This window comes from Sebastes umbrosus, chromosome 20, assembly GCF_015220745.1.
Source record: "Sebastes umbrosus isolate fSebUmb1 chromosome 20, fSebUmb1.pri, whole genome shotgun sequence".
Lineage (NCBI taxonomy): Eukaryota > Metazoa > Chordata > Actinopteri > Perciformes > Sebastidae > Sebastes > Sebastes umbrosus.
In genome coordinates, this window is record NC_051288.1 from 19,591,658 (window position 1) to 19,618,422 (window position 26,765).

General features: G+C 39.6%; 1 protein-coding gene across 1 annotated transcript in view; it reads left to right on the top strand.

The window, feature by feature from the left end:
- The window catches only part of prkcea (protein kinase C, epsilon a), a 40,928-nt gene that overhangs the window by 1,379 nt on the left and 12,784 nt on the right, over positions 1–26,765 (top strand). Inside the window, exons 2-6 of the mRNA XM_037753980.1 lie at positions 17,971–18,034; positions 23,137–23,302; positions 23,401–23,435; positions 25,006–25,094; positions 25,382–25,511. Of these exons, the coding sequence (XP_037609908.1) occupies positions 17,971–18,034; positions 23,137–23,302; positions 23,401–23,435; positions 25,006–25,094; positions 25,382–25,511 (484 nt within the window). The remainder of the gene's footprint in view (positions 1–17,970; positions 18,035–23,136; positions 23,303–23,400; positions 23,436–25,005; positions 25,095–25,381; positions 25,512–26,765) is intronic.

Sequence of the window (26,765 nt, forward strand, 5' to 3'; positions counted from 1 at the left end):
TATACTTGCCAAGCCTTGAGACCTAAAAAATAGGGAGGATTTTAAAACCAAAGTGGGGACAGAAACATTTGAGTCTTTGTTTCCTGCATCCTGGTGACTTTTAAAGAATGAAAATCAAAAACTGCAACAGCATTTTTATGTTAAAAAAGGCCTTTCTCTTTTATTTTACTTTTAATTGTCAGGAAAGAAAACAGAATATTTCGCCCCTTTGGTGTGAATTTGTGTGAATCTCTGGTATAAACTAGGCTAATATTCATCAGTTGTCTTTAATTAATTTTGCCCCTGCTTGAACATTTCTTTCTCTTAGTACTCTCCAGTTCCCTCTCCTCTCTCACTCACTGAAGTCCCGTTCAGACACACCTCAACAACGGCACCACTGCGCTCTGAAACCCGTTATTTGAGAACTCACCACCATATGCATAAAATCTGAGTAAAAGTTAACTTTTTTTATGCAGAACGGTGGGATCTACATTTACACCTCTAAAACATACAGTCTCTGTAACCAGGGATGCACCGATCAGACTTTTTCAGTCCCGATGCTGATACGATACCTTGGCTTTGGGTATCGGCCGATACCGAGTACCGATCCGATACCAGTGTTTATTTAATAAGCTGTATGCCTCACTGTGTGGCAGTGACTGGGGTCATTCTTTTATGTGTCAGGCAACATCAGGCCTGACTTAAACTTTCCTTTCCTAACTTTGTAAAACTAAATGTTACAAATAAATAACATAGATATGAATGTATTGAATTGTTATTTATTGTTAAAATAATGAAACACCAGAAACGTGGTAAAAACAAATCTTCATAATTAACAGGAATTATTTACATTAATTACAGTTCGAGTGTAAACCTTTTTAATGCAGCAACAAATTGGTCAAAACTTAAACAGGAATTAAAATTCCAGGATATAATGTATATAGTATATACACATAGAATTTAATTGAATAAATTGGCCCCATTGTCACCGATACCCGATCCAGCTATTTGAGTCAGTATCGGTGCATCACTATCTGCAACAACCCTACTGTTGCATTGTTTGTTTTGCATATTTGATGTGGTGCTTGTTGTTACTGAAAGAAAATGCTCAGTGTACAGTTTTCTCAATGTCCACTCGCTGCAATATCCATACATTTTGTTGAGCGTTCATCCAAAATCAACTTCTTTTTTAACTTATTCATCCAGAAAATAACCTAATTTGTCCATTTGCTGGGGCTGCTTCACATAATTAATTAATTTACACACACACACATACACCTTCCTGAGAGCTTCACAGAGCAGCCCAATGCCTTGCTCATGAGTTGGGGTGCACTGATCCGACTTTTTTCTCTTCCGATACAGATTCTGATCCCTCAACTCAGATTACCTATAATACTATAGAGTACGGATCCGATGCCATTGCTGTTTATTCCCCAAATTTAAAATCTAAATAACAGCTATTTCACAGCATTAAACTCACTGAGATGAATAAGACAATATTAATATGAATGAGTGTAACTTGTTACAGAAACAGTGAATTTTTAGGGCTGTCAATCAATTATAATAGTAAATTGTGATTAATCACACATTTTTTATCAGTTCAAAATGTACCTTAAATGGAGATTTGTCAAGTATTTAGTACTCTTATCAACATGGGAGTGGGCAAATATGCTTACTTTATGCAAATGTATGTATATATTTATTATTAGAAATCAATTAACAACACAAAACAATGACGAATATTGTCCAGAAACCCTCACAGGTACTTCATTTAGCATAAACAAATATGCTCACATCATAGCACGGCAAACTCAAGCCCAACAGGCAACAACAGCTGTCAGTGTGTCAATGTGTTGACTTGACTATGACTTGCCCCAAACTGCATGTGATTATCATAAAGTGGGCATGTATGTAAAGGGGAGACTCGTGGGTACCCATAGAACATACTTCCATTCACATATCTTGAGGTCAGAGGTCAATCCCTTGACCCTTTGAAAATGGCCTTGCCAGTTTTACCTCGCCAAAATGTAGCGCAAGTTTGGAGTGTTATTTAACACCAATAAATACTTTAGGTTTGTTTAGGTTCATATGATGCCAGTATCTTCTATCTTTATCTTCTAGTTAACATGTTAAAGATTTAGTGGCGTTAAAACAAATATGCGTTAATTATCGCGTTAACTTTGACAGCCCTATACATTTTATAATGACATTCATTAATGAAGAAACTATATTTATTGTCACTTCTGGATAACCAACCCGTCATAATAAGGTCAGCGTCAGGGCTTAGAGACACCTCTGTGGTTGTTGTTTATAGCGTTTAGTACTTTGATTCTGCAGCTTTCCCTCCTCTATCTGTGACACGGGAGCTGTTTGGACATGCATTAGATCTGATTTGGGCATCTCGGGTCCAGCCTGTAGTCGTCCTTCCTCAATTCCTCACATTCCTACTGCCTTTTGGACTGAAAGAAATATGGCGTGCCCTCGTCATTCCCCCTGCAGAGTTACATTTATAAAGCAAGCACACAAAACAATGTAGATGTGAGACTTCATCACAACCTGGTTCAACTTCTTCAACAAGTTTCCTCTCCCTGTATGTTGAGAGATACACATAATATGTAGCTCGGCGTTGGGGAAAGAGTGCTTTCACTTGTTACGGTTTCTCCTCAAGTTATCTCATTTGCGTCGGGACTGTGATGTTGGACCGCCACATGTCGATCTGTATGTGAGGGGATAAAGAGCCGTTTGTTTGGGGTCTGCAAGTTTTGTCTCCAGTCTTAACATGTGATCTCGTTCCGCTTTGTTTTATCTCGTCTCGCTTTACGTTAGATGAAAGGCTGATGAAGGACAAGCATTCTGGGAGCTGAGGACACGCAATTTACATAACCGCATGTGTCGTTTTGATTTTAGCTCATTACCTACAAAATACCTCTCAAGGCAGCCATCGTTTTCAGTTCATGCAAGTACACGATGAAAAGAAACTGTCAGAGACTTGAAACTTGTTTTCAATACGATGGTAAGCAATTCCAGTGAATGTTTAGTTATGCTTATTACTATTTATTTTGTCATGTTTGTAGCACGATAATACTGTTTTGAAAACTCTAAAATGCCAGAGTTTTTAATACAGACTCGGCTCTCAGCTGGATTAACATATGACTATGACGTAATGTAAAAGAGAGGCAACAAAATGTTCATTGTGGTGAATTTCCAATCTCATATTTGAAATCTTGGGAAGCTTGTTTTCATTCTGCAGTGCTGTTAAAATGTTATTAAGCTTTGTTATATATGATGTAAAAGTATGTATGATTTGTTGTTACTAGACGGTATGGTTCGTCAGGGGTGGTTTATATTGATGTGTAGTTATGTAATCCTACACTGTATCAGTATACATTGGCATATAAGTAGACACACACACCTCGTCCCTCAGCCATCCAGAGTGAGGTCAGAGCATATGGATCACTCTGTTGATTGACCACATCCCATTGATCAGCCTGCCGGCTCATCAATACATCTGCCTCACAGCGACTCCCACTTCCCCTCCGTCCGCCTCCCTTCATTACTCCATTACTCACCACTTCTCCCTCTCCAACAGTGATTCCCCTCTCTTTTTCCTTACTTACCCACCCGCTCCCTCCCTCCCAACCTCTTGCCTTCATTTACCCATCATCTCCCTCCTTCCTGCCTCGCTTGTGCAGCTTACACTCCTCTTTCATCTGCTGCCTCCTTGATGCTCCTTCTTTCATTTACTCTTCAGTCTCCAGTGACGGATGTAAAGTTCAGACTCAACAAGGAAACGGTGGGAAGTATAATATAGTAGTTAATAGGGCTGGGACCATACATCTCCCGATACAATACTATCAGGATACTTGTGTGCTGATTTCCATATGTATTGCGGTTCAATATTATGATTTATTGCGATTTTTGTGAACTTTTTTAACACTAGATCACGGGAAAAAGTTGAATCATACACTTTTAGGAACTTTTACTTTGGAAAATATTTAAATGAATACAGTTAAAATGTTTGATTTTCTGCATTTAGGTAGTCAGAGATGTCCTGAAGTCAAATATATCAGTCATTGTGAGGCATTATTTGTTTTGGCATCATGCGCCACTGAGTAACTTTCATAGGAATGAACGGGAGCCCGCCTCCAATGCTGTATCCAGTTCTCTTTTAACATCCCTGGTTTTCACTGTTAGCGCTGTTAGCACATGGATGTATGGATACAGCGTTGGAGGCGGGCTCCCGTTCATTCCTATGAAAGTTGCTCAGTGGCGCATTAAGCCAAAATGGCTCGACCTCCGAGTTGAAAAGTACCCGGATCTTCCGGCGATCTTCCGCATCCATTGGGCCCTTGGAGCAGGCGCAGTAGCGTCCGCTCGGTCACATGGAAAATGTTGATATTCCCAACGTCATTATGCCTTCGCATTTCCTGCATTATGTTACCCACTTGCTAGCTTACTAAATTGTTAGCCTCTGTGGCTTCTAGACACCGACAGTATCATTAATATTGCCGTTGCTTAGCAGCGGTGTTCTTCACGACTTAACCACTTGAACGCCACGCACATCGTGTAGGCAACTTCCCAAGTTGTAAACATGAGCCCACGAGTTTCATTTGAAGGTACCATTAGATGGTGAAAATGGAAGAAATTACACCTGCTAAACAGCTCAGTGCAGCCTCACAGAGCCACTAGCAGTGGTATCAGTGATATGAATTAAAATGTAAATTAATTCAAATTAATATTAGAATAAGAATAAAATTCCTCAATATGATGCCATACACTCGTATTAAATGATATGCCGTTAAGATGAACACTGAGGCTTGTGTACCTCAGCGCCGTATTTCTCACTTCCTCGCCCTTCTGCTGCCTCACTCATCTCATCATCCGTCTCGTCTCAGCGCCGTTATTCCCATCCTCTCTGCTTCCTGTTCTCTTTTGTCTTCCACCACCTCTCCATGATACATCTCCTGTGGATCCGAGCGCTGTGGGCCAGGTTGCTGCTCTGTGCCGCCGGTGAAATATTAACCAGGCTTTGATGCTTATTAATTGTCCCACTCAGTAATTGAGATGCTCTGTGGAGCCCATCCCCATGGCGACAATGACAGCCCGTCCCCTTGGTGACAGCCTCTCACCCACTGAAACACCAGAGAGAGAGAGAGAGAGAGAGAGAGATGGGTAGGTGAGAGTTGAGGGAGATGGAGGGGGGTAAGAAGAGAGAAAAACAAAGTAGAACAGTGCCTTGGTGGTTCTTTGACAAGTCGGAATCATTTAAATTCAAGGCCTTCAAAGGTAGAGAAACTTAAAAGGTTTCTTTGTGCTGCATGTCCATTCTTTAAGGGAAATTCCCTTTTACGCACCAGCATAATTGTGGAGGTTGTGTTTGCAGGCTGTCAGCTTGACACAACAATGTTTACTTGGCCCACCAAGCTTCAGATAGGTTTAAACAAGTTGTACTCAGTTGTTTACACCACTTATTTGGGGGCAAAAGGTTAAAAATCTCAAGGTCAAAGTCACAGCCATAACATCACTGTTTAAAAGCTGTAATATTAATATTGACAAAACATACATTTTATTGATGCACACAGTTTTTAGAGCAATATTTACCCTTTATGTATCATATTAATCCATATCCCGCTGCCACATATGCTGTAGTTTACGTACATGTTTTCTGTTACCTTTAAAGCACATGGAGTTTACTTCGAAATGTGTTATATAAATACAATTGCCTTGCATCGCCTTTATATAGAGGTGAGCCACATACCACTGTAAACAAATCTGTGTCTGTGCATTCCTGTGGTAACAGTGGTATGGCAGTGGCAGAGTAATGCAAAGGATGATGACAGTATTGTTGATTTTTACTTTTCACTTCTAATCCAAATAAGCTGTTTAGATAAAAGGGTTATATTTGGCTGCCGTCACAGATGTTATTGTAAAGCTGTATGTAGTATCCTGCGTGTCCACAATGCAGCCAATCAGTAAAAAGTGGTTTTATGACCAAAGTTATGAAAAAAACAAACAAGGAATATAGAATATTGTAATCTTTCTTTAAGATTTAAGATTTAAGATTTAAGATTGCTTCCTTTAGCGACCACTCTTAAAACATTTTCATATATTGTTATGGTTTTCTAACAATATATGAGGCTAATATAAGTTTGTTAGCTATGGTATCTGACTTTGCTAGAAAGATAATATCCGTTTAGTATTAGCTTGTTAGCTGTGGTATAATTTATTTAAAGCAGAGAAGGCCTGTGGAGAAGAGGAAGATAGTGATGAAGGAGAGAGAGCAGGATTTGAGGTGTAGAAATAAGCTGTGTGTACATGTAAATATATCAAGCAGGAGGCTGCTCGGAGCTTCTGAGACATGATGACCACACAGTGTAACATTTCCTCTCAGGGACACGGATCACGTCAGATGTCAGCCAGACACTGTTTGACACTTGGCATCAACACACACTCACATGCTCATACTTACAGCAGCCAGGATTAATGGCTGAAGGACTACAATAAGAGGCCAGTCACCACCCCCCCCCCCCTTTTTTAAATGGTTAAAACAGTTTAATGAATTTTAATTTCACTTTTTTGGCACAAAAACATATCCCTGTTTGCAATTTTTTATTGTGTTACATATTGTTTTTTAGCAAAGCTAGGGTAGGCGATATATTTTATAAGCATTTTTTTGTTGTTTATATATTTAGCTGAATCTATTTTGTTAGTGTTCATATTGAATTTTAAAACTGTCAGTGATGATGGCTTTGCAGCAATTTTTTATAGACACTTTCATAGTTGTTTTCTGCAAGTGTTATTATATCGTAGCTGATAGTGCGGATATTTATTTCCATTTGGCTGCTCATAATTATGGTGTGTATGATTTGATATTAATTGTCCATTTTTGCAATGCGATACCATGGCCAGTGTTATGGTCACTAACTGTGGCATTTAAGGCTTGGTCACACCAGCATTTAAAACTAGGGCTGGGACGATACACCTATCTCCCGATTGGATACTATCACGATACTTGGGTGCTGATTCGATATGTATTGCGATTTTTAAGTATTTTGATGCTACAAGCGATTCGATATTACAATTTATTGCAATACTTTGTTTAACACTAGACCATGGGAAAAAGTTGAATCATACACTTCTAGGGACTTTTACTTTGGACAATATCTAAATTAATACAGTAAAAATGTTTGATTTTCAGCATGTATGTAGTCAGCGATGTCCTGAAGTCAAATATATCAGTCGTTGTCAGGCATTATTTATAAAAAAAAATTCCAGCAACCCAAAGAAATAAAGACCCTGAATAAATAAATAATTTCTCTCACAAATGAATGGTATTTTCTTTAAGTCAAAAATAATGCCTGACAATAAATGATATTTTACTTCCAGACGTCTCTGACTACATGCTGAAAATCAAACATTTTTACTTCAGAAATTTAGATATTTTCCAAAGTAAAAGTCCCTACAAGTGTAGGATTCAACTTTTTCCCATGGTCTAGTGTTAAAAAAGTTAACAAAAAGCGCAATAAATCGTAGTATCAAATCGCAATACATATCGAATCCGCACCCAAGTATTGTGATAGTATCGAACCGGGAGATAGGTGAAGCATCACCAGCCCTACTATAAACTGCTCCACAAAAGTGGCATGGTTTGCAGGATTATATGTTATGCTTAAATACATCTTTTGAATAAACTGTGTGAACTTGTTGCCCTGTTGCCTCTGTTGCTAGCCTGTTCAGAGAGAGTTTTCCCTATTTAATACCTCTTTATTGAATGAAATAGTGAGCCTAAAATACCAGGGGGGAGTGAATGGCACAGCACAGAAAAAAATAGAAAAAGCTTAAAGAGTTTTTGTGACTGACTAGTGTTAGTATCTTTCCCGGCCTGCTAGTGTGTTAGCTGTTAGCTCATCAGCTACAGTATTTCACCAACTACGTCACCAAGCTTTTAAGTGTTTTGCAAAGAGGGGTGGATGAACTTTGTTATGTGACTGGGCCTTATCGTATTTTTTTTGGGATGGAAAGTAAAGTTGAAAGTATCATCCATTACTATCATAATACCATTGTACTTTTGTTTAAGGGACAGCACACTCAAGACGTGTCTCTGATCATTGAGGTCATAGCCATATTGTCATTAGCCCATTCCCTCCACCACGGCAAATTGCATGACATCATAAGCTCCGCCCCTCACTGACCTGCTGGTTAAGTAGGACAGACTGGATTTAAGATGCGCTGTTGCCACTGTGACAATACACACTCACACACACACACAAAAAGATAAGCACGGTGCTCTGCCCAATGATGCCAAATCAGGTCAACCTTTGGTGTGTGTGTGTGTGTGTGTGTGTGTGTGTGTGTGTGTGTGGGGGTGTTGGAGATTGTTTAATACATGTTGTCAGTGAAAGGGAAGAAATGGGTGGATATTTGAGAGGCCTGGGACAGCAGGTGAAATGCACACTGTTCGCCCCCTTTCTCTTTAAATTGAAATGTCTTTTATTTTATATGGACAGAGTAGGGTTGAACAATAGTTTTTAAAAATGAATTTGCATAACTCAGATTAATAGCTTTTCTTAACAAAGCCGAAAGAGGTCAAATCAGTATTGGCGACCATTGATTTTGACGGCTATAATGACAGCTGTCACTCACCATTAGGGCTGGGTATTGAATCTCTTTTTTGGTACCGATCGACATGTATCTGTAGCACACTACAACTCTCATATACCGAAAGCTGTCATCTATTGATCAGATAGTTCCCTCTTAAAATAAAACAATTTGGCCAATTTTACATGGTTTTATTTTGGAAAAGTTCTTCTGTAGACTGCTTGTGTTTAGCCAACATTTACTATTTGAGAACTTTGGTTTGGTTTTTAGGAAAAAACTTGTTTATAGTGGTATCAAAAAAAGTTTTGGTGTTGATTTCAAACCTCAGGTATTGTATTACCATGAGTATCAAAAAATTTAAAAAGATACACAGTCATAGCACACGTAAGGGATAACGTACAGCGAGCCGGTCATTGTTGTGAATGTAATGCCCGACAGGGTGATGTGGCACCCCGACGCGGAGCGTGTCTTTCATCGCCCTGAAGAGGTTTCTTTCACAACAATGACCCGCCAGCTGTACATTATCCCGCTTATTACACGGCTACTTACTTAAGAAATCAATAATTTGACACAAAAAAGGTCCGCCAGAGTCAGACATCAGAGCTGCGCCCATAGCAACGGTCTGTTATACATAGCAATGGTCTGTTATACATAGCAACGGTCTGCTATAAAGAAATATCAGACTGTAGAACACCGTGATTAACCAATCATAATCGAGTATTTCATTTATATAGAATATTTCTCACCGAAGCTTTGAAGCCCAAAAAATGGTATTCGGGACAACCCTAATTTTTTGGATCTTTACTCCTCTGACAGTAAACTGAATATCTTTGAGTTGTGGACAAAACAAGACATTTTTCACAATTTTCTGACATTTTATAGACCAAACAAATAATCGATTAATCGAGACAATAATCAACAGATTAATCGACAATGAAAATAATCATTAGTTGTAAATTGAAATCGCAACATGGCTAGAAACGGGGCTTCCTTCTGCAGCTTGAGTGTTCATGAAGTGTGTTTTCATTTAGACAGATCCAACAGCGTTGCCTGTCTGATCTACAGCAGGCCGTCTGCCAGTCCATCTGGATATCACACACTCATCTTGGATGTGTGTGAGCTCTAAGACGACTGAACAGACAGGATGATTTGATCGGGAGTCTCCTAAATCAAATTCTCCTCCTGTCTAGTTGGTGCTACTGGACCGCTGGACCCGTCACTCGTGGCAGGGGGCGGGCTTTGTTGAATCTCCCCCATCCTCCCCCCCTTCACCACCACACAGCTCAGCTCCTCTTACATTATTAGCAGTCTGTGATGTTACATTAAAGATGCATGACTCTCATGCTGTCTCACTCAGCATGGGCCTCCTGAGTGTGTGTGTGTGTGCAGGCGGACATGCTTGCTGAGTGATAGAAAGAAGGGCACACATGCAAACACACATGTTATTGTGTGAATGCGGTCGAGCTCTCTCAGAGTCGAAATTTTTTATTTGACAGATGGATGTGGGAGGCTGTCACTGAGACTAAACGCTCCTGAGAGAGACGGAGAGAGCTGTCTGGTTGGACAGAGATAGCGAGCTAGATGGACGGAGAGTGGGAGGGGGTTAGCTCCACAGTATTGATATAATGCAAGCTTTGAGTGCCCTGTCTGCTTGGTTGAGTGCTTCTCTGTGCTGCTGCATATGGTGTGTGTGTGTTTTCATTCTGTCAGAAGTGTGTGTGTGTGTGTGTGTGTAGCGACGGGACGAACGCAAGAGAGTTAAGCTTTTATGTGTGTTTAACGCTAACCTCCCTCCGAAGTCCATTTTAAAATCCCCAGACACACTCAGCACTTCCTGTGTGTGTTTGTGTGTGCGAGAGGGTTTGTGAAGTTATCCGTCTCCCTGGCTGTATCAGTGTCCTAATTGGACTAACAAGATTAATGAGGCGAACTAGATTCTCCGGCTCTCTCTCCTCCCATCTTTTGTTGTCGGGGCGGGGAAACTCAGCGCATGTGTGTGTCTGTACGCAGCAGGTTAAATCCAAGTCACGTTACAGTTCATTTAACAGGGTTGGTGATGTGGATAAAATCTTCCATCATTGCATATGTCATTCTATTAGTGCTGAAACTATTAGGCAATTTATCCATTACTCGGTTGATAGGAAATAAATCAACAATTTTGTGGATCAGTTAATGGTTTAAGCCACTTATCGGGCTAAAGTGGTCCAGCTTCTCAGTTTTATGCGATTGTAAATTGAATATCTTTTTGGTCTGTGGGCTCTGGGAAGTTGTGACAAGCCTTTTTCACCATTTTCTGACATTTAATAGGCTAAACAATAATCATTAGTTGCAGGCAGGCCTAAATATTTCATGATTTTAGTGCATTTTCTGGAAATGCCATTGTAAAACAGTTTATTCATAATTAAAGGACCAGTGTGTAACATTTAGGGGGATCTATTGGCAGAAATGGAATATAATATTAATAAGTATGTTTTCTTATTGTATAATCACTTGAGTATTTTCTCATTAAATTAAGAACTTTTCAAGTGAAATTATAGAGAAAAAATAAATATTTCCAGCTATACACTGACTATGTTTACATGCATGCACACAAATACAGAGTAATCAGATAAGACAATAGTTTGATTTAATTACACTTGTGTATTCCCATAAGTAGAATTCTTATCAATTCAGATTCTCTTAGAAATTTGAGTTAGTGTGTGCTTGTTATTATCAATTTAGACAACGTAATAGTGTATCACGATATCTGGATATATGATTTCATCACGATACGATTGAAAGACGATGAATTATCATATTGAATTATCGCCCAGCCCTACCAGCAAGAGACGGAGCAACATTATCATTTATTTGGAGTCGTGTTTCTGGCCACCTGACGAATGTAAGTGTTTTTGGTCTCCACCAACTCCTGAGGGAAATATCTGACTCTTTAGCTGCTAAATGCTCCATTAAGTTCACCAGTTTGTTCTGTCTGGTGCCCGGCAGGTGGGGTATGGTGGGTTTATCAGAGCTTTTTCACCAAAAACAGCTTGCGGCGGCAGAAAAGAAAAAACAATGAGGTAAAAGGCGCTGCAACGCACCGATAATTCTCCGTGGATTCGTCGCTACAAGCTACCTTTTCACATATTAATAATTACACACCCACGTCATTTGATCCATTGTTAGTGCTGTATGAAACTATTGATTAGTGCAGCTTTAGGTAGAGATCATATAGCAAACTCTCACGGTATGTATCGTCACATTGCCCAACCCTGGCCTGAAATGATTCGTCTTTTGAAATGACTGTATGATTAAACTAAGTGATGCACCTTTGTTAGGCTCAGTACCACCCCCCCAGTCGACTTGATTACATTAAAATGCCCAAGGGATGTTCATTCAAAACACTACACGTGCATTAGTGTTTGTTTTATCCTGAATTACCCGCTTAAGGGTTGGGTTTATTATGTAATGACATGGTTAGTGACAGTTCAAATAGAGACAGGTGAGCTTAGAATCACAGAAAGGGAGACTGTAAGTTGACTCCAGTAGAGCGTTCTCACGGCAGACATGTTGACATGTGAGAGCAGGAAAAGCACAGGTGTAACTAATACTTCACCCTCAAAACGACCACTTGTATATCAATTACTCACCCCGTGTTACCTCGAGTTCTTCAAGAAAACTTCACGGTAGGGGTGTAAGAAAATATCGATACACTTATATATCGCAATATTATGTTTTGTGATACTGTATCAATTCTTATAAACACTATACATTTTTGTTTAACAACAGCAAAATTATATCAAAACATCCGTTTTCAAACTCTCACACAACTCATGCAGTATAACCCAAGTCCCATTTATCCAGTCATATGCTCACTACTTCCCAAACACATGAATCTATTTAAAACGCACCTGCGCAAGCCTGAGACTGTTTATGCAGAAGTGTTTCCTTATTCCACCAAAGGTACGAAATACTTTCCGCTGTGGATTAACAACACTCATAATAAGGGACATTATCTAATTTATTGAACATTTACTTAACATATAGTCATTCTAAGTGATTCTGTTACAAGTTACAGTATTTTACAAGCTCTCACCAAAAAAAGCAGCACTGCAACCATAGAAACGCCTGTTGCTAGGATACATGGTTACACTGTAGTAGAACGGTAACCATAGAAATATCTGCATAGCTAACATCCGTATCAGTTATTTGAAAAATATAATAGATTCCTTTCTTATATCATTTCTGAAAGATCTCAGGTATCTTAACAGCTAGTTGTTCAATTAATTCCTTTGATTACACCAGACTTAAAGGACCAGTGTGTAGCATTTAGGGGGATCTATTGGCAGAAATGAAATATAATATTAATAAGTGTGTTTTCTTTAGTGTATAATCAACTGATTATAAGAATTGTTGTGTTTTCGTTAGCTTAGAATGAACCGTTTATATCTATATAGGGAGCAGGTCCTCTTCACGGAGTCCGCCATGTTGCTCCGTCATGTTTCTAAAGTAACTTTTCCTGCTTGGGCCACAGTCAATAATTTTACTCGCTCTCGTTGCCGCTGCTCTCCCTCTCTTGCTTCACCACTCACTTCCCACATACTTGCTCTGCTCCAAATGACCTACGCTACTCTTACAACAACTGGCTCTACAGAGAGCCATTCGTGTTTTCGTGTCAACCACTGTAGTTCTTCAATACGCTTGGCACACGGGAGAAGCTTCAGTTGGTTGCAATCTCCTCACCTCACTGCTAGATACCGCTACACACTTGGCCTTTAATAGATATTTTACTTTTGCTATAAGACTACGCTATTTATGGGAAGCCTATTAGATGGGTTTAATCTAATTTTTGGTCCCACTCTGAGCAAATTTGCTCAAGGATGGAAATCATTCAATTGCAGTCAAGAGCTTCAATAGTGGTAATATAAATTAGCTTGTGATTATATATGTATATATATATATGTACATGTACATGTACTTTTGTCATGGGATTTAGTGGATTGTTATCTAAGGCCTAGGAAGGAGGTTATGTTTTCACCGGCGTTGGCTTGTTGGTTTGTTTGTTTGTTTGTCCGTTAGCAGGATTACTCCAAAAGTCTGCGATAGATTTGAATGAAATGGCACAATGAACAATCTATTAGATTTTGGTTGCGATCCGGATCATGATCCGGATTCAGGAATATTTTTAAGGATTCCGATCAGCCTGAGCATTAAAACCACAGGGTATAACACATGCGCAGTGTAACTGATGACGCGTGACCCCGCCTACTTCCGAGAGCAGAGAGATACGTGTGTGGATGTGTGTGCGGAAGCTGCTGGCCGTCCGCGGTGAGAAAGAACAAAGCTGTAGATGACATGATGACCGGACAACGTAGTGTAATGTTATACAGACATAACAAGGCTGCTGAATGAGAGAGGCATCCGCCGATACGTTAAACGGAAACACGCCGTGTTAATAATAAGCCGACCACCTCACGTAACCACTAGCTGTGAGCTGTGATCTGTTTTTAAAGTCACACACGGTGGTCTGCGCTCCCTGAGTACAATTCTAGTTTTACTTTTAAATGATGGTGTAAATGCAGTAGAAAATATTTTTTTCATCCTGCCGAGAATGAAATTCAGATGAAACGTTCTGTTTATTTTAGATTTATTTTTTTGGCACGATATTAAACACTGGCATGCTCTAATTCATCTTCAAAAACCCATATCTGTGCAGTAGTAATTCATATTGATTTGGATAGAAAAATGTGAGCTTGAAGGCACCTCGCAGCCCAAGTAGTGGCCAATAACTGGTGATGTGAGAACATTGCAGTTTTTTGGCTGGCAGGCCACCTCAGGATCCCGAGCACTAAATCAATGATGGTGCTGTCCATTTGCTCCACTCTGTTCCAAATCACTCTGAGTCCATCTTTCAGCTGAAATCCCTGCCGAGATGCGCTGTTATGCAAGAGGTTACATTTGGGGATTAGCACATAATTTTCAAGGGTAGACATCAAGAATCCAATGGCGTTTATAGGTCCCAAATCCCATGCAGTTGTTATGTGTTATACATGCAACAAAAGGATGAGAATGCACGTATGCTCATATGTGCTATATTCTCTGTTTTGTATTATATTTAGCTTTAGATAGATTCCTTGATGTAAGGGTTGCAACAGGAAGCCAGTGTGGCTTAAACAAATGCAAATCTGTGAACACTGAGATACATGGGTTTATATAGCACACATATTTTCTAGGGATGCACCAATTAATCGGCAGATTTTCGCCTTGTTGACTGCAATCGGCCTATCGGCGAATAATATAATCAGATAAAATGGCAGTGGCCGATGTTTATGTGTTGCATTAATTTTGTGCCGGTTTAATGTTGTGTTGTTAGCTGCTGATTTAATTCCATTTAATTTACGTTTCACAAAATGTTCTTGTTGGGCCTGGTAATAAATACCTCTCATTGAGTAGGTAGTTGTATACAGACTAAGGGGCTTTTAAAGTATTTGTATACATGTATACATGTCCAAAGAATTCTCCTAAAACCTGAAGAATATCGGCATATCCCATATGTCTTTATCGGAAAATGCTCCATTCGGAATAAGGCCTAATTCAGAATATCCAAACAGAACATGCTGTTTACTACATGACCCGTATAAAATTCACAGTATTGTCATATTCTTGGAATAATAGTGGATCATTAGTGTGCATGTAAACGTAGTCACTAAGGTGCCATATCATCTGAGTTCTGCTGCAGATCGCAACACTGTAAACTCTCCACGTGATTGTGTGCCTGTGCTGCTGTATCTACAACAGATGTATGCAGTGTGTCTGATAATTGGTTTCTGTGCGATCTTTGTGTCTCATGTTCAGCAATGCATGGACATGTATGTGTGTGTATGTGTGTGTGTGTGTGTGTGTGTGAGTCTGACTGTTGCATAAGAGGATCTGCTGCTGTCCCAGAGCTTAACTAAGGATTTAAACCTCTTTCTCACTCTCTCTCTTCCTGTGTTGTCTGTCTTTCTAGCGCTCTCCGTTGCACTCTCTCTAATCTCTGTACTTGTATATTGAAGAGGGGGGGTGGGGGTGATGTCATTATTTATTGAATAAGTCTTGTGCGTATGCAGGTTGTATGTTTGCTTATCTAGTATTAATGTCTGAGCAGGAACATTTCTTTTTGTATTGTTCCCAGAGTAAATTAGCGTCCGCTTTGACGACACCTGCTCAAACACACAGAACTCATTATGACTTGTAATTCAAGATGTGTGCTAATAAATAACACAAAACCTCAATGATTAATGAAAATAAATAAGAAAATATGGTGATTTAATCAGGTTTCATTTACTTCTGTTACCATATATATAGAGAGGATTAATGGATTATAACACAGGTACTTCCCCTTCAGTCATCCAAGTCTGTGTTTTGGCAACTCTTAGCATCCCTGTGAGTATAACACAAGAAATCAATTCTTACCATGTTACAGTCTGTTGACACAGAGAGGACTGGGCTCGCTGGTGATCTAAAAATAAGAAGTTTGGATGAGACTCCTCAAGCGTTACTTTGTCCAACATGTAATGCTGCAAATTTGTTGGCTGCAAACTCTTCACAGCACAAGAACATTTTGTCAAGAAAGCTGATTTGACTCTGTTGAGGAAGGATTTGAGTGCCAATACAATATTTCTTTATATATTTAGTTTTTTTTTCAGCCCTAAACCTTTTTTTTTTATTGATGCTGTGGTTAATATTAACATCATATTATCCACTATGATAACATACAGAAAGTTAATGTTATACCTTATTAATCTCTGTATGAAAATGATCTTTTCCTGCACATGTTATCTACCCCGGAGCAGGAATGGACCAGTCAACTCATCTGTTAAATGACTGCAGCATACACTAGATAGGTGGATGAATAGATTGTTGTTCACCTGTAAACTGTAGCTTCATCAGTTATACTGACTTAATCGACCACTTTTAAAACTTAACATCTGGAAGTTGTAAAAGATCTTTCCTCTTACTTTAGGTAATGCTAGTTGAGCCGTGAGTTTTTTTTTCCTTTTTGTTGTCTCTGTTTTTTATTATTTAACAGGCAAGTACAGTGTACCTTTGTGTTTTAAGCAGAACGTTTATGACCACACAAATTTCCCCTTGTGGGATAATAAAGTTTGACCTGAGGTTTGACCCAGTGGGCTACCTCCAGGTCTGAAAAGTGAAGCCAATGCTGAAGTGCCTTAAACTTGCATTCTTTCTAATAGCCAGCAGGGGGCGACTCCTCTGGTTGCAAAAAGAAGTCTGATTGTATAGAAGTCTATGAGAAAATGAGCCTACTTCTCTCTTGATTTATTACCTCAGTAAACATTGTAAACATGAGTTTATGGTCTCAATCGCTAGTTTCAAGTCTTCTTCAATACAACATGATGTTCATTTAGTAAATTATGGTCCCATTTAGAGTCAAATAGACCATTAGGCAGGATATGCTTTATGGCGTGGCTACCTTGTGATTGACAGGTCGCTACCACGGCGTTGTCCGGTTTGAGAGTTGTTGAACGTTTTCGTCTTACAGCTTCAACCGTTTCAGTGTGTTTTCAGTTCATGAACGTTAATTGTAACATTTCATTCAGCGTTTGGCTGTACTTAGCTCCCTCTTGTGTCACTTCTGGTTGCAAAAAAACAAGATGGCGACATCCAAAATGCTGAACTTGAGGCTTCAAAACAGCAGTCCACAAACACAATGGGTGACATCACGGTGACTACATCCACTTCTTACATACAGTCTATGGTTGGACCACGCAGACAATGTTTCCTGTATAATCTATTGACCAACAGAACACCCCGCCATCGCTATCCCAGGTCCTCCACTATGTACCAGTGGTTGAAATGGGCCAGCACCATAGGGCTGCGATCTGATCAGTCAGACCAGATTCTTATAAAAAAGATGCGCCAATAACAAGTTGATCGGCCTTCTAGCTTTGACACTTTCCGCTTTCTCAAGCAAGCCTTTGCCAAAAGCTAGAGACGACCCTTTTCATCAGCGAAAGAAAAATAAGTTGAGCCAATTCAGCAGCACTGTCTTATATAGTCTGCCAGCTCCTCCTGCCTAATTTGCACATTGAGATCGGATCACAAGGGCAGATGCGAGACAACCAGAATGCCTGTAAACGTGTGTTATAAGAAATCTTTATCCAGATATCAGATGCACGTCTAGAGTGATGACGTTGAGGATAGAAATGAAAATAGTGATGAAGATGGTGATCTTAATGCTGATAATGATGCGAGTGGTGGTGAGGAGTGAAATGGTGGCGAAGATAATGACCTCTTCCATGTGCTGCTGGTGTGTTTGTTTGTGCTGGAGGAAAGCCCCCCTGCTGCGTTCAATGTTCAGCTGTGTTATTTCGCACTGATTTACTTTCTCTCTTTCTTTGTCTGTTGCAGATTGACTTGGAGCCGGAGGGGAAGGTGTACGTGGTCATCGATCTGTCCGGATCCTCCACCGAAGGTAAAACCACCACAACACACTATTTTTCCAAGTGATAGGAAAGGAATCACACATCAAAACACTTTACGATGGGCTTAAAGCAGCTATAATTCCTATTTTTTTGAATGACAATGTGAAAACAACGTTATAGGAGTGGAGTGGGGAATTATCACCTGAATCTGCAGCTCCTCTCGGCTTTACATAGCTTTATAGTGAGTTTCAGCTCATAGTTTAGCCGTCCGGCCCACAACTTTACCGCTTTGGTTCACTCTCACGGCTCTCATAGCGACTTTTTTGGTTGCAGCAGGCAGCTGTTTTCAGTGAAAAAGCTCTAAAAACCCACCATACGCTACCTGCTCAGCACCAAACGGCAGACAGATACAGTTAGAGACTAGCTGGTGAACATTGTTGAGCATTTAGCAGCTAAAGAGACAGATATCTCCCGCAGTTTAACGCACGTGCGAGCCAGAGGGTGCAAGCAAAACCCTGTGTCGCAATGAAAGTGAGGGCTGGCGCGCGTCGCCTGAGGTGGGATCCCAGCCTCGCGAGGTTGGGCGCACCACCGGCCCAAAAGATGGTGATGACAGGTTAACGTCACGCTGCCATAAAGTGGTATCGGTGCCGCTGTATTGGAGCCGTTTTGCGAGTACGAGTACATGAGCTCGGTATCGGTGCATCCCTACTTACATTCATTAGGTGACCACAAACACAGCTCCAAATGAATGATTATGTCGCTTCAGATTAGCTGGAAATAAGCAACTGCTTACTAACATATTCACCATAACAACTTAAAGGCTTTTAATATGTTAATAGCATGTTAACTACTTGTTTCCGCTGCCCCCAGGTGGACAAAAACATCAGTTATAACATAACATACTGTACATACATCCACTGCAATCACTGCCAGTTTTACTGCTTTGAACCTAGAGGCCATAGAGTGCGATGGAAAGATTACTTCCTGTTTTCCTAGAAAGTTACTGAACAGAATTCGTAGAACTTTCTCCCCCTCTCTCGTGTTCTCTATTTCCTTCTCCTCTATTTGTTTGTATTCATTAAACATGGAAACATCTCTCTCTCCATCTGCCTTTTTCTGCACACATTTGCTCACTCACCAGATAAGGGTGGTTTTCACCTGCACCTGTGTATCTTCACACCTGGTTATAAATAGAAACTGTTCTCTGCCTTCCAGTGGAAGTGTGCATCTATATATACAGTATACATATGTGAGTGCGTGTGTGTGTGTGTGTGTGTGTGTGTGTGTGTGTGTGTGAGGGTGCTGCAGTATAGTTTCTCAGTGTAAAGACGGATGAAGAGAGCAGTAGAGGGTGAAGAGTGAGGGAGTAGATTCTTAAAATAGTAGGTGAGATTGAACCACGGATTACACACACACACATGCAGACTCAGGCGTCAGTGTCTTGCCCTCCTCATCGATGATTGGACACTCTGTGGTGACCTCACGACCCACTCCCCGCCCACTCCTGAACTTCCTCTCTGAGTTCAGCTGGCATGAGTGCTGGTGATGTTAATGTATGTTGATAAAAACAAATGGTGTGTGTGTGTGTGCTGATGGAAGGGATGGAGAGATGGAGGGTGAGAACTAGAGGAAGAGGTGGTATTTTTAGCAGAATTCTTTTTTTTTCAACCGGTGCAATCTGTTCTCTGCAGCTTCAGAGGCTGGAAGGAGTTGTTCCTCTCCTCTCCTGATACATCTGTTGGTCTCAGGAAGTGAATAAAAACAATAATCTGACCTAATCTGACCATCTGCAGTCTCTCCATCTCTGTTTTCTTCATCCTTTTCTGTTCCCTTTAAATGTTTTATTCACATTCCTCAAAGCTTAAAAGATAATCTTCATGATTGAGCTCTTAAAATGACCAGAGTAATGTTTTTCTTTTTTTTTCTTCTTTTTTTTAATTTCTTCTTATTTTCAATGCAATATATGTATTTATCAAAATTAATCACCTTTTTATCTTTGGAAATTTATGACAGAGATTCAGTGCAGATTTTCGATTCCTACAAATTTGCATATAATATTAATAATAATAATAATAATAATATCAGTTGTTGTTGTTGTTATTATTATACATATAATAATAATAATACTATATATAATATATAATATATAATTCTTATTTTTCTTATTCTCTTTTAATTTTAAATTTTCATCCTATTTCTTAATTGCACTGCATTTATTCTGTGTATTACTGTTTTTATATCTGCAAAGAAATTTGTAAACATATTGATTAAATTATTAATAATAAGAACATCAGTTGTTGTTGCTACTATTATTATTATTATTATTATTATTGTTATTGTTATATATAATTCTTATTTTCATTGTATTGATTGGTCAATCACGGCGTTCTACGGTCTGTTATTTCTTTATTGCAGACAGTTGCTATGTATAATAGACCGTTGTTATGTGTAACAGACCGTTGCTATGGACGTAGTTCCGATGTCGGACTCGGGAGGACCGTTTTTGAGTCAAATTAGTGATTTTTTTAAGTCAGTGGCCGTGTAATAAGCGAGATAATGTACAGTTAGCGGGTCACTGGTGAAATAAACCCCGACACAAAGCGGAAGGGTGCCGCATCGCCCTGTTGGGGTTCATTTCACAACAATGACCTGCTAGCTGGACTTTATCTTTTACTTATTTCACAAATGTATCCACACTCTTGATCCATACATGAGGAGCCGCTTCAACCTGACACTTCAACTTCATCTACAATTTCAACATCAACCTAATTGAATTGTTGTTTGTTTGTTTGTACACAAATCTATCTGCATTCATCATTAGAGAAGCAGATGGATTACTGCCACGGTTGTATTGTTATTCATTTTTATGTCATATTTGTTTATATCACCATCTGCAGTTCAGCTTTCTCCTCTTTGTCTGTCTGCTGGTCTTCTACATGTTTGTGTCAATCTTCTGTCCGTCCGTATGTGTGTGTGTGTTGATTGGACGGCCGACTCCCAGTTGGTCATTCGGCTGCACCAGAGCACGTCTGTCTCCACGGCGATCGCTCTTAACTGTTGTTATGCCTCATCACCCCTCCTGGTCAGCATGCCTGTGTGTTTGTGTATGTGTGTGTGTCCAGGACAGATGGATGATGTATTATGTAAAACAAAGTGATCCCAGTAATGGCCTGTTAAGCTGCCCCCCCACCCCCCCCACCCCCCGAACACACACTCTCACCGACAACACCATCACACACACACAGAAACACACACAGAGTCCCTAGACAGCCTGTCTGTAATTGAACTCAGCGGTAACCACATCTATAACGCACCCAGGAGAGAGATGGAGGGAGTGTGAAAGACAGGCAAACTAGGACAGGAGCGCAGAGAGAGAAGGAGTGTGTGTGTGGGAGTGAGAGTGGAGGTGGTTCTCTCGTCTTAAGGTTACCCTCGGAAAGCATTTATCTTTCCGGGGAGATGCGGAGAGGACGGGAACGGCTGGTTGGTTGCTGCTCGCTGAGGAGGAGTATTTTAATATGCTGTCCTTCGTTTTAGTGCCCACACATGAACGTATAAATAGCATGCACACGTACGTATGCATAGGCCTCTGCTAGGTGTGGGGTGTTTGTGTGTGAGGAAGAGGGAGGGAGGAGGGGGGGGAAGAGGAATATGAGAAGCCGTTGAATGATTAAACATCTCGAGCAACATGATGCAAATGATCCTTATTTGTACAAAGCGTCTCAGGAAGTCAAATAAATGGGTTTTAAGAAAATGTCACTGTGATGTGTGTGAATCTAAAACTCAGGAACACAGAAGTAGGGCTGCAAGAATCCGGCGATATGTATCATGATACAAGGGTATAGAGTCAGTATATTGCGATGCTGTAAGTAAGGCGATATATTGCGATTTTTTTTAATATTATTGTAGGAAAACTGTCATAGTATGAAGAACACCCCAGTATTTCATACTAGTAGCAAAAACTGCATGATTTTTGCCCCAAACTGCATGTGATTATCATAAAGTGGGCATGTCTGTAAAGGGGAGACTCGTGGGTACCCATAGAACCCATTTTCATTCACATATCTAGAGGTCAGATGTCAAGGGACCCTTTTTAAAAATGGCAATTCTAGTTTTTCCTCGCCAAAATTTAGCGTAACTTTGGAGCGTTATTTAACCTCCTTCACGACAAGCTAGTATGACATGGTTGGTACCAATGGATTCCTTAGGTTTTGTAGTTTCATATGATATCTGTGGACAGTAAAGTTGATTGATCGGCAGCTATTTAAATAATCAAATTTTCAACCAAAAATGGCCTAAATTCTCTGGTTCCAGTTCCTGAAATAGGAGTAGTCACTGGTTTTCTAACTGTTCTGTGATAATAAACTGAAAATGTTTTGGTTTTTAGACTGTTGGTCAGACAAAACAAGACATCTCAATATGTTGACTGGAGGGAAACTGTGTATTGTTGATTATTTTCTGTTATTTTCTGAACCAAATGATTAATCCACCTATACAATATCAACATTTCATATGTGCAATAATGTGAACTCAACCATTCAGTCTGCCTACTATTATATTGTATATATTTTGTTTTTTACTGTTTACTTATTTATTACAGTAGATCTTTATTGTTTTTTTTTTACTGATGCTTCTTGTTGTTTGCACTCTCCCCTCTGCTAATGTAATAATGCAAATTTCCCCACTGTGGGACTAATAAAGGATTATCTTATTTTATTAATCAAGAAAATTATTTACATATTAATAGATAATAGGGCTGGGACAATACACCTATCTCCCGATTCGATACTATCACGATACTTGGATGCTGACTCGATATATATTTATTATAGTTATTGCGATTTTTTAAAAACTTTTTTATCACTAGACCATGGGGAAAAAGTTGAATCATACACTTCTAGGGACTTTTACTTTGGAAAATATCTAAATTAATATAGTAAAAATGTTTGATTTTCTATATTCTAGTTTCATATGATACCAGTATCTTCACTCTAGCTTTAAAATTGATCCCCCTACAACCTTTGAAAGATTGAATAGCAGCCGGGCCCGACATCGTCAGATTTTTCAGAGCTTGATTATTAATCGATACAGCATCACAACACATAATATTGTGATTCTCATGTGTATCTTGTGTGTGTTCACTCGACAGCCACGGGGACCAATGAGAATGAGGAGCGGGTGTTTCGAGAGAGGATCGGCCCTCGCCGGCGACAGGGCGCCGTCCGAAGACGCGTCCATCAAGTCAACGGACACAAGTTCATGGCCACCTACCTGAGACAACCAACCTACTGCTCACATTGCAGAGATTTTATCTGGTAGGAAACACAAACAACACATCTTGGTCTGACCCAGCGTAACCTGCTGTTTCGTTTCATTAAAGCAACCTCCTCTGTGTGTTTCTGTGATTTGATAGGGGCGTGCTGGGGAAGCAGGGATACCAGTGTCAGGGTGAGTACTTTTCTCTGGCCGATTCCAATTTCTCAAGTAACGCCGCACGTCATTTATTATTTAAGCACGAAAGCACAAGAGGGATTACATGTTGCTGAATGACAGCTGTGATTTGGTCTCAAGCCACCTGCGTTACACCAACAACATCTAAAATGCTCATGAGCATCGTTTCAGTTGCACATTTTCTCAGTAGGTTTCCAACATCCTAAAAATTCAGCTGGAGGTCAAAGTGTTACTTAAAGGGTAACTATGGTATTTTTCAACCTGGAGCCTACTTTAGACACATGTTTTTGTGTCAAAAGCCCCAGACACACCAACCCCGACATCAGATAACTAGCGGCGATGAAGGCCACCTGTTGCATAGCCTCACGTTGCCTTTGTTTGGCCGACAAGTTGCACTCAAACACACCGCAAAGACGTCAGCTGACGGCCAACTACCACGTACGTCCTGCACCTGCGTGAGATGAAATAACTCTCCACACTAGCAGGTGACGGTAGTCTGTATTCATCATTCAAAAAGGGAAACCGGAAGACCGAGGACTGTGAATATACAAGCCGTTGTTATGATACCTATGATAGCAACGTTTTCCGACCATTTTCACACCCGTCACTCACCACTTAGCTTCATCACAGATGGTCATGTTGTTGTGAAAATATCCGTGTATTAGAATGATCAGATGAGATGATGAAAAATGAGAAGAGCCTTCTGTGTTTTTCCTCTTGACTTAACTCGTTGGCTTGCTTTCCTCACGTCTGTTTCTCTTCTCGTGCACTGATTCGTTTAAGCTGAACAGCCAATCAGAGCGATTTCTCTCACTAACGGGCGCCACCGCCGATTCAACATGCTGAATCGGCCGGAAAAACCTCCGACACGGATATTTTAGAAATAATACATTTTAAAACATTTTGTATTGAAAGTAATCCAGGTTTTACTGGATCGTCCGGTATAATTGTTTTATTTGGGGAATGTAGAGAATCAGTCTGATACCAGGACTCTTTTTCTTCTCAATTTAAACTACATCACTGTGTAGCACTAAATGTAGCATCTACTGTATGAGTATGAGAGGCTGCAGCTACACAACACTCTTTTTAAGCTTTTGTAGATTTTAATTAACTAGTTTAAGAAGGTTTAGATTGCATTGTTACATTTTTATATTGATTTTTAATGTGGGTCAGTCACATTCGGCCGGTACCCGACCCCTTTAATAAGGTCAGCATTGGCACGGATATTAAATCAGTGTATCAAATCGATGCATCACAAGGTGCAACAGAATCACTGCAGGACACAACTTTTATTCTTCACGGTCTATCTAATCTGGGAGATAACATCAGTAATAACATCACACATTGGTAATCAAATTCTAAACGACGAACTAATTGTCAAATATATTTGACAACGTTTTTTTAGACTTCTTTTTAATTGATTGATTGATAATTGAAAGACATCCATCCCAGCCTCTCAAAGCCCAAAGGTGACGTCCTCAGACGTCCCGCTTTGTCAGTCCACAACCCCTATTTGACTTAATTTAACAACATTTGTGAACTCCTGATGTTGATGCTGTGCTTCCAGTGTGTACGTGTGTCGTCCACAAGCGCTGCCATGAGCTCATCATCACCAAGTGTGCCGGGATGAAGAAGCAGGAGGACTTACCTGAGGAGGTACATGCAAACATCCAAGTACACATGGAGTATGTTTTTAAAAATGTAGAGATGTTTAGCTCAGAAGAATATGTCCTCTTTAACATTTATTATTTATCACTATTATTTGCACAGAGACACTCACCATTCAGGCTTTTAGTGAATAAATCTGTGTTACTGAAGGTAACATGTATACACTGTGTACTTACACTTGAGCCACATGCATTATTCCCCCGATAATGTGACAGTGACCTCTTTGTAACACTGTGTGTGTTTTTATGTGTGTGTGTGTGTGTGTCCCTCTGTAGGTGGGTTCACAGCGGTTCAGTGTTAACATGCCCCATAAGTTCAGTATCCACAACTACAAGGTTCCCACCTTCTGTGACCACTGTGGCTCCCTGCTGTGGGGCCTCATGAGGCAGGGCCTGCAGTGCAAAGGTGAGTTCATGCGCAGTGGGGAATTTACAGCGTCAGCGCACATAGAATGCATTTATAGGTGCTTGTATTTTTGCAACCTCCTTGGAGTCTAAATGTGAAAAGGCGGAAAATGTTAATTAATCTTATAAAAGCAATCAAAAAATGCATTTTTATTACAGTTTAATAATAAATACCAACACACACATTTGTATTTCTGCCAAGGAGGAAATGTTTCTTACTCGGTAGGATCAAAAGCTGGTGAACAGATTTAAAAGACATTTGGTGAAATGTTATGAAAGAAGAAGGGAATACTTTTTGGACCACATCCAGAAATTTCTTTTGAAGGATTTCTTTACATTCTGAGAAAATGTTTGCTGTTTTCTAATGAAATAGTGCCCAAAACCAGCCACGTGTCTACAATTATAAACATTTTCTAAAATGAATTAATGATTCGGATAATCAATCAAGCAAAATGTTGAATATTTGCTGATTCTAGGAACCTCTTACATGCGAGGATTTCATGCTTTTTCAGTTTTTTAAATGATTTTAAATGTAGTATTGTAGTTGTGGACTGTATTTTTGGACCAAACGAGCAATTTGAAGATACCACCTTGGCTTTCAGAACGCGTGACGAGCATTTTTTTTCACCATTTTTATACACTAAGCAATTAATTGAGGAAAAAAAATGAATCAATAATGGAAATAATTGTTAGTTGCAGTTCTATAAAAATTCAGTAATAGCATCCCAAAATGATGTGTTACCTCTGTTTTTCTCCTTTTTCTTTATTGATAATTCAAATACAAACAAAAACAATAACCTTTAAACAAGTTCAAAGAACAAAAAGAGAAGACAAAATGCCAGGCAATTCATTGATGACTTAAAAGAAATCAAATTTAAAGAAACATTCGGTAAAGGGATTGTGCAAGAAGCTTTTTACATATAATAAAAACATAATACATAGGAAGCACATGATGTCTTTCAATGAGACATCCTGGTGCAACATGTATTTTTGAGGTTTCACTCATGATTTCGTCTTTCCTAAAACACCATTCTAGTGGCTGGAATAAATTTACCTGAAATAATTTATGTCTTTAATAAATTTATGAAACTATTTCTTTCCAAAGTAAAATACCATGAGAAAGCAGATAGTCTGTTTTCTATTGATCACACCTTCCAGCGCAGTTTTGATGTCTTTAACTACAAGGTCCAGTGTTTGAGCCAGAAAGCCTTCCTGCGTTTAACCTGAGAATCATTTCCATGTGTGTTTGTTGTTG